General features: G+C 42.9%; 1 protein-coding gene across 4 annotated transcripts in view; it reads left to right on the forward strand.

The window, feature by feature from the left end:
• The window catches only part of LOC115580432 (semaphorin-4B-like), a 65,066-nt gene that overhangs the window by 26,051 nt on the left and 24,023 nt on the right, over nt 1-14,992 (forward strand). For all 4 annotated transcript variants that reach the window (XM_030414744.1, XM_030414745.1, XM_030414746.1 and 1 more), the window contains exon 2: nt 1,755-2,193. In XM_030414744.1, the coding sequence (XP_030270604.1) occupies nt 2,073-2,193 (121 nt within the window). In that variant the 5' untranslated portion in view covers nt 1,755-2,072. The remainder of the gene's footprint in view (nt 1-1,754; nt 2,194-14,992) is intronic.

Raw genomic sequence — 14,992 nt, forward strand, 5'->3', positions numbered from 1 at the left:
AGGCAATAAGGAGCGGTGAGTTCTGTTCTGTGACAGGAACAGGCCTCGCTGTGTTTACTGACGTTGGTGTCTGTACTTTTTTCAGGATGTTGGCAAAATCACAAGAATAAAGAGACAGTTTGCTCTCTTGTTTGACATTTACGTCCCCCTCAGGATACATTTTGATATCCATCAGCTGCAGCTGTACTTTGTTTTTAGTGTTCGCCGTTGTTGGCATACTAACATGCTACACTGACAATTTTAGCTTTGGTACTGCTTTTAATGTTTTTATTTTAATTATTTTCCTTTTGTTTGTTCACCTTCGCATTTAATCTGAAGTCAAAGTATGTTTCAAAGCAGAAATAATCAATACTTTTATGATCACACAGGATCAGACAACTGTGTTCTGTGAAAAGTGCCAATCAGACTCAATTCCTCAGCTATACTTTACTTTTTTGGGGGGGGGGGGGGTTTTCTGGTACAACTTCACTGTTTTGGTCACTCACACAGGATCCTTTGTGGCCACACTAGTCAGCTGTGTTCATTCAAAAAACCTCAGTAATAAACAGCAGACATGCAAATTTAGCAACTAGCTGATGAATGCGTCCTTTAGTAGCTCAGATATATCCCTCAGGTGTTGGTGGAGACCCAAAATAGAGCTAAAAGGATCATAAATGTCGCTCAATATTAATGCTAATGTAGCTTTGTATCAGCAGCATGATGTGTAACAGGTTCACCAAACAGACATAAAAGGTCCGCGTTGGTGTTACAGCTTGTTTCCACCACCTCTGAGTGTTATAGAAATGTGTTATGGCCGCTTAAGTGCTACTAAAACACATGTTTCCATTTTTTTTTTGTATCATATATCTGAATCGCTTGTGTTTGTTTCAGCCAAGAGCGATGAATCAGACGGCGGAAGTACCTATTTCAAGTGTCTTCCAAGGAAGAAAGACACCCTTATTAAAGAATCTGAACATAACATAACAGGCACCTTATCTGCTCACTCACACTGTAGGCAATAAAAGTCAAAGAGCAGATGTGTTCATTGCGCCTCTTTGAGACAAATTACAGAGTTGTCTTGGGAGTCACTGTTCTTTCATTTACTTCTCCACATAGCCACAGAATTAGAGCCAAGCTGCCATAATATCTTCCCGGGGAGCTCTCACCGATTGTTGATGACAGCATAATTAAATACAGGGATTTAAAATAAAAAGTCCAACATGCGTTTTATCTGGCAGACTCTGTGGGCTGCTGTGCAAATTGGACATTCACTTGCATTTAAAAAGTTTATGAAACCCTTGAAGCTACCACACGTTCTGTGTGTTCGTGTTCGCTGTCTGGTGGTCTGACGAATGATTAGTTGAGTTTTTCTTTGGCAGTGTGGTGAAAAAGCAAACGGGAGGAGCATAAATATTTGTTTTTGTCACCAAGGCTTTAGCTGAAGCCATCAGCGCTCTACAGTTCAATATTAAAATCTCAGGACAAAGAGACGCAGCGGGTGATTTTTGGGTGACGCCATTGTTCTGCTTTCGAAGCTGATTAACACCTTAACTCTTGAATTGTTGATTTGTTGTTTGCAATAAAAAAAACAAAAAACAACACACCATCCCCCCAGAGTGAACCACTAAATCTATCAGTCCTTTTGCTTTCATAGTTGTTGGTTATAGCGTCAGAAGTTGGATATGGATCTGTTACTCTAGCTGGCGTTTCATCTTTCTTTTAACGTGTTCTTGGATCCAACATAAAGGAACAACTTCTCTCTCTTCTCTCCACAGATCTTGGAATGACTTTTACTAAATGGCCACAGGTCGGAGCTTAACGCTGATCCAGCGTCGAGCACTATGAGTAGATGACAACAAACAGCCTTTAAATCCAGGAAGAACTCCTCTTCTCTGTGCTAAGTGTCTTGCTAACCGCGTGTAAGGACCACTGGGAGTACAAGAATCAAGTCAAGGACACGTTCACTCCCCCAACAGGAAGATGGGAGTGAGAAAATAAAGCTCTGCGGAGTCGAGAGGAGCTTAATGAGTTCCAGGGAATCTTGAAAACAAACTGTGCTTTTGTGTACGACTGTGTGAGAGGATCAGGCAACCATGTGGACATTAGCTGCGACGGTCCACTCTCTTCTGGCTGCTGCGCTGCTATTGGCCTGCTGCCTCCAATCGCTGATGGCCACTGAGGATGATGTCACACCACGCATCAGTTTCCCTTACAGTAAGTCAAAAATAATTACCTGACATGGTTTTGTATGCTTTGCTACATATAATACCAGTGTTATTACAGTTTCTCTAACCCCCTCCCCCAATACAGCGTCCAATCATGTGCTGAAGCTGCATGCAACCTTCATCTTTCTTTTCTCATTAAAAGTAAAACATGCTTCTTAAAAAAATTCAGAACAATGAAGCACAAATCTGACCTCTGTCTTGCTTATCCAAGTGTTTAAGATGAGCATCTACACAGAAATGAAGCCACATTAAGCTAGCTACAGCTTAGAAATCTGCTACGCCAGTTGTAATTTCAGTCAACCTCACAAAGTAATACAATTTAGACGGTGAACTGAGAGAACCAACAGCTAGACGTTTTTGTGTAATGAAGCAGCCCCCCTGCAGCAGTCTGGAACCGACACAGACATGACGAAGACCACAAGTGCCTGCAGGCCCAGATTCACGCGTGCCAGCGTCAAAGACGGGCCACTCAACAAACACCACTTTTCATAAACACATGCAATTATAAGTTTGTTTTCCCTCTGGTTATTTTTTTTTGCTAAGATTAGATGTCACTTTGCATAATATTTGTGTTGTTTTTTTCACCCCGGGCGTTGACAGAACCGGGTGAAATATGCGTGGCTTAACATGCAACTCTTCAAGTTCAACAATTTTGGGGCGGTAGAAAGTGTTCTGCAGCACTTACAGAACGGGGCTTTGTGCTGTCAGAAGCCCTCGGTCCTTCCCTCCTTCTGCTACTGATTGAGCCTTCGGTATTGTCCAACAATTATCTCAGGAATATAAACTTAATGCGTCTCCTGGTGAATCTGCTGATTGAATGGGAGACCTTTTTGCACCTGACTTCATCACTGAATGTAATTACTTCACACCGCAGCACTGCGTATTATAATAACAACTGTGGATTAGGCTTTTATAATGCAAATACATGGTGCCGTTGTTTGCTATTTTGTGCAGCTAACAGCTTTTCGGCAATTGATTGATGCATTATGGGAGCTTATGACAAATGAGGGAGAAGAGAAATAAGGTCGCTGTTTGGATGCAGCTCACAGGGAAATCGACTGGCTCACTAAACACTTTTTATTTTGAATATCCTGCGTTGGAAGCATACAGTTCTGCATGGCTAACAAGTTGCTTCTCATAATTAGCTTCCTGTTTTGTTTTTTTTTAGTTTTTTTTTTATCCTGTCTTTGCATCTGTTTTGCAACACTGCTCATCCAGGCAAATATGCTGATCCAGCAGCAACCAAAGTACAGCCTTGTGTATGGGTGTGTTTGGCTCCTGTAAACACTACCTGTCTCAATCTGAAGATCCTTCCTCTGAAAACAACTACCTGACGCTTGTTTCCTTCACTCCTCAGCCAACGCCAGTGAGGCGTAATGCTGTAATTCACATGCACCCATCTCAAAACTGGCATCGCTTATACCCAAGAAGAACCTTTCACATACTTCAGCCAATTTAATCCATTTAGTTCTTTGAGAAACAAGTTAAATGGCTCAAGGCTGGTTCCCAGCAACTAAGTGTTTGGCAAAACCACTGATGTCTCTATTTTGTACCCCACTTTGCTTCACTCCAACAGGCGTTCATAATTTAAATTTCATGTATTTTGACAGCAGCAGCCTGTGATTGAGTTTCTTTCAGCTGGAGTGGTGACAGACAACGTGCTTTTCAGCTGATAACATGGTGTAGAAAATCGTATTTAGAACGTCACTGACACTGATTGTAACCTATTCATTAAGAGTTCAGCTTTTGCACAAACATGGTCCCGGCGTCACTCACATGCTAAACATTTCGTATAGAAACTAGTCTCGATTCAACCCGCACCATTCACACAAACCATGTAAAGCAGGTCACCCCTTTAAAACCTCCATTCTGGTGTGCAGAGTTGGTAAGAAAAGAGAGAGGACCCTTGCCTCAACCCCGCCTTTTTTTCCTGGAAAGGCGTCCTTTTTCTTTTTTGTCCTCCTTCCCTCTCCTCCCGCTCCTTCCCTCTCTCCTAATGAGCAGGCTAATCTCTCATGTGCACTGAGTGGAGGTTTTTGTGGTTTCTGCAGTGGGAGAGCTCGTCTGTTTTTCATTATGGCTCTAGTGCAGGGAGGCAGCACAAAGGATCATGGGACTTGAAGCAGTAAGCATCGGTTAAGCATGCGGCATGTATCACTGTTAGATATCAGAAACTTCTCGGGCAGGATGTTGCTGTCTTTCTCCAGAGATCCGCTGAGGGGATGATTTATTTTTCCTCCTTTTTTATTTTTCTATCGCTTGGAACAACAAGAAGAAATTAAAGTTCTGCACAAACTTTAAACAGTTTATATTAATGAGCTGGTTAGAGCGTCTGGCAGCCACTTGATCCTCTTTTATTTAAGTCTAACTCAAGTACATGAACTGCGCTGTGTGTCAACCTGTTTTTCTTTGATTCTGGATCCTCTTAAAGGAACAGTTCAAAATTCTTCTTCTCCTCATCTGTTAGATATAATATACTACATTCACCAGATGTCTGAAAGTAACAAGATCCACATCCTAGCACTACAGTGCAAACATTCAGCCCCCCTCACTCTTGTCTATGTGTTTTGGCCTTTCATATACATGTAAACGGTGTTTTAGGTCAAGTAAATCTGACCTTTTGGAAAAAGCTCATTCCAGGGTGAAGATATTCAGAAACCCTTGTCAGCGAAACAGAGATTTTTGGAAATTATGACGATCATTAGCAAATGTGGACTTGGAGTATGTTTGTACGTTGATGGAATAGATGTCATATTGCTTAAGATTATATTAATTAAGAACGACATTAATGATACAGAGATGGAAAAGAGAAACAAAAACATCTTCTTACAATGTTTTGTTGACAAAATGTTTATTTTGCTTTTATGCAAAAAGATTCGGCCTCATTTGTACCATTTTCTGCAGCTGAGCAGACGACCAGAGTATGAAGTCTGCCTCCACAGGTCCAGTGTACGTGAATGGCCATGAGAAATGCTTTTTTCCAGTGTGTTATTTTGAAACTGTGCTCGTCTAGACAGAGATTTTTTTTGTATTTTAGTCGCAAGGTTGTGCAAACATTTACTTTGTAATACATTTCAGCAAATAAGTTATTGTGTGTACAAATCCAGATGTAAAACATTGCCTGATTTTATCAGCTTTGCTTGGTTAGAAAGTTTATAACAAGCTTCTCATTTAACACATGGCAAGAAAATGTTTTTGTCTTTTTTTATGACACAACCTGGTGTTTACATGCTAAGAGATGCAGCATTACCTTTTTGAAGATCGTGTATATCCTGCTGCATGTCCTTTTTCTTTACCCATGAATGGAAATGACAGTATAGATACAGTATAATACATGTGCTGACGGTCAGTGTTGTATCTTATCGCAGATAACTTTGTTTTGAATCTTGAAAATATGTGCTCACTATCCTGATTGGCATCCAGAGACTCTGTCAGTTACTGTTTTCTACCCCTGCTTTGTAGGTAATGTGCTGAATACGTAAACAAAGGAATCAGTCGGATCCTAAGGGAACGTTTTCAGTCTCAATACGTTCACACAGGCTTAGAGAAGAAAAATCAAAATGGCCCTTTAAGCCGAGCTACCGAGCATGCTGTGTTTGCTCAGTGTACACAGTGTCCTTTCCCGTTTACGTTTGGTTTACGTTTGGCGAATATTGTGCTCTTTCTCTCATGCATGCTAATCCACTGACCTTGGCAGTGTGCGGATCGCAGTGCAGAAACAAGAGGAGGGGCGGTGAGAGGGGGGTCAGCCCAAATACTCATGACATGCTCCGATGCCCACCTAAAACCCGGCAAGGACACGCCCACTGATCCTGAAAGGAAAGCGGTCTGTGGCTTCCAGCAGAGGTGGCACTCACAAGTGCCTGCACATAACGCCATAACAGCCGCAACAATGGAGCGTAATTACAGCACATCAACTCCTTCTATTACAGACGTTTTAATGGCTTCACCACTTGCACGCTCCAGGGAATGTACAGAAAAGTTCAGTCTTCGCAGATTTCGATCAGGGACATTTGATTTGAAGAAAATGGCAAGCAGCGGGAAATGATGGTGTAGCTGTTAATTAAGATGGACAGAGAGGAATGTGAGGTTAAAGAGAGTCATTAGGTGTTTTTTGGTCTGCTGGGGTGCAGTGTGGAGTTGTCCACAGCTAAAATGTGGTTTGCCTCATTACTATTAACGCAAGGAAGGTTCAGTTTTACAGTTACTGTGACACAAAGATGACTGTTTTATTTTGATTGTGTGATGAAGCAGATCAGATTTATGTGGTTTATGTGGTGCTGGCTGTAAATCACTCTGGACAACTTATACATTATATTTTATGACACAAACAAACACTTTTGCAGCAGATTTGTCCACATTGTCGTCATAAAAAGCTTTTTCTTAATTTTTCCATTAAATTCATAGAGGTGAGGAACAAACGCACTGCTTCTACCACATGGACCTTCCATGCCACACTCACAGGAAGATAATCCGAGACTTTGACCCCGTTCACAGAGTTACTTCTTGCATTTTGGGGCGGATTGGATAACCTCAAAAATAGGATTTGATCTCCCAAAACTGAGTTTATCCACAAAGACTGATTGCTCAAAGGTGTACATGCATCAGTCTGTCCAAGATGTACACATAATGTGTTTTCCCCCGATACTGTAACAATGTCAGGAGGCAGTCTGCGGAAAATAACTGTCTCATTTTTCTTATACATCCATAGTCTGTCTCCTCTGTCCTTGTGATGCTCTCTGTGTGTAGCTCTTAAACTGTATATAGTCACAAGCTCAAAATAGGCTCTGCCCCCATTAAAGTGTCAGTTTCTATGGATTCTGCTGTAGAATGAAACATGGTGGCACTTTTGGCTCTCTTTTTTTAAGGTTAATTTATGCAGTAAAGGCATTTTAACAAGGGCTCTCTTGGGAATTGACTTGTTTTTGGAGCCAACCTCAAGTGGCCATTCGAGGAATTGCAGCTCTTCTGCATTGGCTTTAATTTTCAGCCCACAGATGTTTAATGCTAGAGTATAGTCTGACTTACCGGATGTAGACCGTTGATATGAAGAGTTAAATTTTTCCCTTTCCTTCACGATTGAACAACAACAACCTTTAAGCTACAACCTAGATGCTGGCAAATGGTAAGTTACTGTAGCGCTACCAACGGCACGGATGTGAACAAGCTAGCAGCTGTTACCTTTTCTTTGGCAGGGATTTAGCCATTTTGATTCCAGGCGTGCAAAATGAGTTTCCCCCAAAACTATTTTGCAGGGGCACCCATACTGCATCCTGGGTTAGATACCACCCAAGATGATTGTGATTGGAGCAAAAACATGCAACCAAGCCAAGGTGGTTTTTTTTTTCCTCCCGCTATACCAGAATGAGACTTGTTGCAGCCGGAGCTTTCTCCAGCAGTGACACAGTGCTGTGGTGATGGGGCGTTTTCTTTGCGGAAGTAATGATGCACTAAGAAGAATTACATGCTGGCTTATTATTGTCATAAGTTACTGCAAAATTGATAAACATTATGGCAAATTAAATAAAATCTTTCTGCACCCACATTTTATCACTACCGCAAACCAGTATTATCTTAAAACATCTCGGCACAACAGAAATAAGCGTGTGCTCATAAATTGCACTCAGGAAACACTTGAGGTTTTTACTTTTTGAGTCGAGGCAGAACTTAAATAGTTAAACGCAGTCAACTCGAGTATCTTTCATTAAAAGTCTGAACTTTCCTGATTCCGTTCCAGTATGTTAATACGCTCCATATGCCTCTTTATTCCTACTCGTGGGTGAATGTAAAAAGAGAGAGAGATGTGTGTGTGTCCCTGTTAGGCCTGGCTGAATATATTATATAGACTGAGATCAAGTATTCTGTGTAAAAGTGTCTCATTTTATAGGAATCTTATCCTTCTGATCCTTAAAACACTGGTTTAGACTTGATCAATGACGACAGCTGACGGTCTGCTGTGCGTGCAGGTGTAGCACTCATTGTTCCACGAGAGGAAGCGTCGTCCTTTTATCAATCTGAACGACACCTGTTGACGGAGAGATGGAGTTGGATCGGGCCATGTGAGGGTAGACTAATCCTTTTGAGCCAAAATATGGAGGCTAACGCAGCAGGTGTGGATACCCTGAGCTTACTTGTGTCCTGATAGCAGCATGACGGCAGGAAATAGATGTGACAGTGAAGAGGTGTGTGCGTGCGTGCGTGTGTGTGCGCATAAGAAAAGCCATTAGCAAAGAGCGTAATCCCACGTGCTTGACCACTCTTCATCCTCAGTTACTTTGTGGCGGATGAGAAGAGCGCAAGAGACTCCAGTTTCAACTCCATCCCGCTCTTTTCATCAAGTGTCTCTCCAGAGACGTGCACACACAAACACGTGCACTAACGCACGCAAACACACACACACGTTCAGGGTGGAGGGTTGTGTCTGCATGCTGCGGTAGCACTTTACCACCTTCAACACATGTCAGTCCAAAGTGAGTGCACTTAGTACGCTGCACACTGCCGCAGCGGTGCCCTAAAAATCGACAAGCGTGCACGCCGGAGAACGGCAGGAGAGACGCATGGAAGTGTACTTTGATGGGACTCGAGCTGTAGCAGAAACCATCTGCGGGCGTGTGCGAGCCAGCTGGATTTGAATGTTTCCAGCGCCAACAAAAATGACATTTTTTCCTCCTCAAGTCCACTTGGCTGAGCCACGGATACTGTGTCATTCATCAAGCCAATCTTCTCTGCCTGTTATTTTCTGTGTACATATAAAGATATTAGGAACTACAAGAAAAAAAGAAAGCGTTTGAAGTCCTGGTTGATTTTGACCCCAGGAGGTTGTCGGTGATAATTTCAAAGAACAAAGCAACACATGTTTGTTGTTGTTGTTTTATTTGTTTTATTTTGATGCGTTTCTGATGATCACTGTTGAATTTAATTCAATTGCTTCACAATAAAAGCCACTCTGTGTCGGAAATGTTGCATTAGCAGTAACTTAATCCAGCTTCTACATGGCAGCACTGCATCATCATTTCCTGTCAATCCCTTGTGAGTGAACGCACTTCGATCCAATGTGTGCATGGCGGACCCTGCCATCAAGGATGGAAACTTCTGTGTGGAGAAAATATGCAAAACAACATAGCGCCTCTTTAAAATATCTTTATTCTTATTTTATTCTTCTTTATGTACTCTTGGTGATTTCCCAGATACATTAGTTTTACCCTAAAACCATGTTGCCTTTTCTTAGTTTTACTTTTTGGCCTCAATTCCACATGAGCACTCAAAGATAAGCAAGATGGCTAAATCTGAGTGTGTCAGATTCCAGTGACATCTAAAAGCCTCTTTCCTAGAGACTATAGGAGGGAGAGAGAGAGGGAGGGAGAGGTTTAGAGAAGCAGGCCACACATGACAAGCACAGGCACGTCTGTTTTGAATTGCGCATGTGAGGCAAATTATAACAGCTATCTGTGTCTGAAGAACTCACTCGGATTCCACACAGTGCGTCTCTCTCTCTCTCTCTCTGTGTCTCTCTAAGCTAATAGCCAGGATTTTGTAAGCTTTCAGCAGAGATAGACCACTGCGCTCCGTCGCTCCGCTGCTTTGAGTGTTGGTTGGGTGCGTGCCAATTCAGAGTGCATCGGGATGACACCTAAGAGCCAATAATTACAGAGCGGAGCATCATGTCTGTGTCAGCCCTCTGTTTTCTGCTTTTAGGGTTGTGCAGAGCTTCATGCACTGACCTCATCCTTGGTACATTTGTGCCGAGGCGATGTTGTCGTTTCTCGCGAGGGTGAAGGGAACATTTTTCAGCATTTCGGCTTTTTTTTTTACAGTACGCACACCAACTGCTCCACATTTCCTACAAATGCTCCCTCATCTCATGGTGTTCTGCTGGTGCCCTGATTCTGAGCCTGCACATGTAACCATGTGGCACCATTAACACCTCTTTGCTGCATAATCCTCACACACTGCAAACACTGGACTTCAACACCGTCAGGCTCTGGTTTATTATCTGCAAGGTACAGCCGTCTCTCAGTGCGATGTGTGCACACTCACAAACACGCGAACAATACGCATCGTATACACACAATGTAGCAGCAAGGCCACACCATCATTCCAAGTCATTACAAACAACACGTGTGAGCCTTACAGACACTGTAGGTGTCACGGTCTCTTCTGCGATTGATTGAGTAAAAGTGTGATTTTCTCTGCCCCCATTTTTCTCTTTCTTTGTCTGTATCAGGTTTTGTATATTTTACTCACGGTGCATTTATTTGCAAATTTACCCTTTTTGAAACAATAAAATCCACTCATAACCAACGCTGAGGACACCATTCACATTAAAATGAAAGAATATTTGTGAAGTCTCTTTCAAGTTTGCCCCCAGCTCCCATGAACCAGCCCGTCTCCTCGACAGAGGTCCGTGTCCTCTGACTGTGCAGACGAACAGTGTTTCTTTGCCGACTTGGCTGGCGGACTTCGGCAGCAGCACAGAGCAGGGCTGCTCTCGGTTGCCAGTAGTCACCCACCAATAAATTACCATCACTGCGCCCAAATATCAGGAGGAGCAGCGCCGTGATGACCTTGAAGTGACTTGTGTCGGCCTCTGTCAGGGAGCTCCAGGGCCGCTATCCAGTCCGTTGTCAAGTCATGTCAAACAGGGAGCCTTGAAGCTGTGTGTGGTTGTGTGGCTTTGGCTGGCGAAGGGCCGAGATGGATAGATTTTTTTATTTATTTTTTTGTAAATTTGTGTCTTGCATGCAAGATAAGCAGAGCTCGGTGTGAGATTAATATCAGCTGTGCTACACTCTCCTCTCCTTTGGATTTTCTCTGCCCCGGCTGCAAGTGAACCCCTCTGTCCCCGTTGCCCCCTCGCCTTGTGACTTGGCTCATGCTGCTTTAGTAAATCTGGGGCATGTTTACAGTCGGGGCTTTTAGGAGTGTCTTGGCAGGCGAATGCCTACCAAGCAGCCAATCAATCGCCCCACCCTCGGAGTACTATTAAACCCCTTGGAAAAAAGTAGGTTGATCCTGCTCCATTTCGTCTGAAATATGATGCCTGCCAGAGTGCCGGCATGTATTTTATTACTCAGCGACACTGTGGCTGCAAGCTGGCACCGTCTAATGATATCTTAGTTACCTCAATGGTGAGTAAGCACACACTGAACAAACTCAGCTGTGATGTGAATGAAGGCATTCAGAGCCCTGAAAATCTCGCTGGTGTGCTATTTTGGAGATCTGGTAAACCGACGCTGATGGAGTGAATGTAAAATGTACTTTAATCTTAAAGGTGCACTGTGTGGTTTTGGGGAAGCCATTTTGGTTAGATGAGAAAGATCTTAAATGATTGTTATTTTTATAAACAAACTTCCTTTGTTTTCACGACTGAATAAACTGAAAAACACATTTCATCAATGTCGGGTTGTTTTACTTTGAAGCTAGACAGTTGGCAGGGTCCGCCAAATATAAACAATCAGTGTTCTGAGGACTTGAACGGCCTGTTTACTCAGTTATGGAAAAAATACATATTTCTGATTTTGTAGTATTACCTCATTAATATTGTAAATATAAACATTCTGAGTTCTTTCCAAAACCACTTAGTGCCCTTTTTAAAGTAAAAACAAATAAGCAATATAAACAAGTGATGATAAAACAAATGATGATACACAAACATTTCCTACGAATCTTCCCTCAAGAGCACTCTTGCTTATATTTACATTTATATTTAGTTAGATAAATAGATTGGTACCATTGTATACATGATATATTAAGCTATGGTCGGCAGCCATGCTGGGTTAGCTTAGCATAAAGACTAAAAACAGAGGGAAACTGCTAGCCGCCTTTTAAAGCTCACAAATTAGGATGTCATATCAAGTTTAAGTGGTTTTATAAGACACAGATGCTCATCTGTTTCTACCTTTCTTTGGATTGTTATTCAAAAAACTGTGTCTTCCAGTAGACAAGCACCTATTTCAGCCAATACATGTTGCACATATTGCAATATTCACATTGAAACATTTGCTTCAGTAAATTCTAGCCGAATTAGTTCAAAGAGGCAGAAGTATTATATACTTTACATATGGAAGAAATCCTAAGTAATCAGTGGAGTAAGTACAGTGACGATTTGAGGCACAGTTACAAGACTTTCCCCTCGTGTATCTCCATTTTAATCCAAGAAGTTTGTTGCTGCTCATTGTGTGTGTGCACAGAATTAGTCCGATTCTCTCACTACAGAGCAAACACTTCTTTGATCACACAGCAGCTGCTCTCCGAAATCCTCTGTGATCTGACTTGTTCCTTCTATCTTTACCTCCGCTGATTAAAAAAAGAACATCGCAGTGAATGAACACAATGAATACGCTGCCAAAATTAAATTTCAGCTAATTGCTGAGAGGTTGTTATGTGCCTGTGGAGAAAGACAGTCAGTTCATGGGTGTTTGTTAGTTCTTCGTGAAGACTCTGTTCTTTCAGCTGTAGGCTGTCCTCGATCCTCATCTTTTGAACTTTGCTACTGCACTCTAGTTTGGACCACTGGCCAATTACTCTTGCAGCCTATTCTGCAGCTTGTAGGCAACCATGGAGAATCGAGGCTGAATTGGTTGTACTAACCGAGTCAGCAACAACAATAAAGCAGCCAAATTGATGGTAGGTGTGATGTGATGAGCATTAGCAGAGGTTGAGGGCCCAGCTTGGTGACAGCCAGCTGATTAAACAGGCCGGTGATGAATGGACCTGGAGCCTGGCTGTGAAATGGCCCACAGATGCCCGGCATTCTGCCGCAAGCATGTCAAAACACACAACTGATCCGCCGCATCGGACAGGACAGAAACAGAGGAAATCTCCCAAAAAACCCTCGGAGATGGAAAGCGGAGAGAGAAAGCCTTGAGTTTTCGCAACTTGACACAGTGTTAACGTTCGTTACTGAGTGACCTTCTGCTGTTATCAAAAATCCATCCCAGAGTGCTTTGAAAATAACATCTCCCTCCCCTCCGTCTGCATGTCTCTTCATAGGTCATCGTCTTAAACCAATCTTCGTGGTTACCACAACTCCCACTCAGTGCCCTGACCTCAAACCCCTCCCTCGGAGGAGCCCCAGACTGCTCTCCGAGTAAAACTTTCATGAGTGTGCTCTCCTCCGCTCGTTATTCCATTGTCTGTCTAAGAGGATGTCACTGTGATTTATGTCAGAGAGTTTTAATATGCCGAGGGAAGGCTGTTTTTGGTTCCAGTGAATGGCCAAAACTCAGGGGAGCCGTGACAGTCAAGCTATGATACGTCCCCCTGTTGAGAAGAGAGACGGCTCTCCTTTGTCTGCCAACGGTGGCGTCCACTGGGACTGACTATAGCTCTCTTTATGAGCATTTAGAACATTTTTAAAAGACTTAATTCACCTTGAAATAAACCAGTTTTTCCTTCCCCACATGGGTCATTCAGGACAGAGGGGGGAAATACACGTCTTCCTAAATATGACAATAGGAAGTCTTTTTTTTATATTTTGAATCCCCTCCCTGGATTTTAATGACAGGCCCCTCTCTTCATTGACTCCAGATGTCCCCACGTTTTGAACAGAATGAGGGCTGTTGATCTGCAAAAGGGCCTCAGATTTGATTTTGGACACGATGTGGCTTGCGCAGCTGGCTTTCACTCCCATAAGGGGAGGACGATCATCTGCCAAAGAGCCTCGAGTGTTAGATGAACCATTTGTTTGCGAGCATATTGAAAAGTTTAAGTCGTAGGTTGTAAACATTTATTGCTGTTTACTGGCTCCGTTTGCATTATGGTCCAGTGCACCACCTGGAGTGCTGGGGATAAACGCACTGCTAGTGTCTTTTCTTTATTGTCAGAAGTGACTACATTTGAATTCAGTTTCAGATGGTTATACATGAGGGAAAAGGCCATAAACGGTTTAACTGCAGCAAATATTAGTGTTGACGACTCCAGATACGAGCCAGTAATCTTATTTGGATAAGCAAATGGAGTCCGTGACCCCAAGCGCTCTGGCGTGAGGAGCACATTGAGTGTGTTTTAATATGTTTGGAATGGAAGGCAACAGACAAACATTTACATAGATGGTAAAAAAAACTGCGAAGAGCTAGAAGCATGTAAGCAACGGATGCAAAAATATTTGATTGCTCATATCCCATGTCTTTGTTGACCTCTAGAGGACTGTTAGTCTTGTTGATAGACACCAAGTGATAACATTCACCAGCTCAGCTGTTGTTTCCCTGAGGATGACGATGCTTGAAGGTCCTGATGACCCACTTTTCATGACTTCCTGGACCATTTGATGCCATTTTTATTGGGTTGTTTGAGCAGTTTATCACACTGTGACCAATTGTCAGACTCTCTGCCTCTTACAAAAATCAATCGCAACCTCTCGAAACGCCACTTTCATATTGGAAAGCAGCAGTAAAAAGCCACTGCTGATGCCACTGCAGAGGATCCTGGGTTGTTTGCGACACCGAGGGAAATGCTATAAAAGGAGCAATGTGTACATTGAATCTGTGCCTCATCTCAAGAACTATTCAAGGCTGCAGGGAACGGAGAAATGTGGGGGGAAAAAGTAACTCATTTGACTTTGGGCCCACTGTTAAAGAGATCCATCTGAAGAGGGTTTGGCGAGCAGCAGAATGAAGGTGATTTAGATTGGTGTTGAGTAGAAGAGGCTTTCACCCCGCTGCCAGTAGAGAGCTGGCCAGCACAGGAAAGTGTTGACGTGGCTCGCTGGCACACATGTGACATGTTGTCATGGAGCTACAGTAGTCGCTGGCCGCCACCACCAGAGAGGGTGACGAACTGAGAGGATA

This window comes from Sparus aurata, chromosome 4 (assembly GCF_900880675.1).
Source record: "Sparus aurata chromosome 4, fSpaAur1.1, whole genome shotgun sequence".
Classification (NCBI taxonomy): domain Eukaryota; kingdom Metazoa; phylum Chordata; class Actinopteri; order Spariformes; family Sparidae; genus Sparus; species Sparus aurata.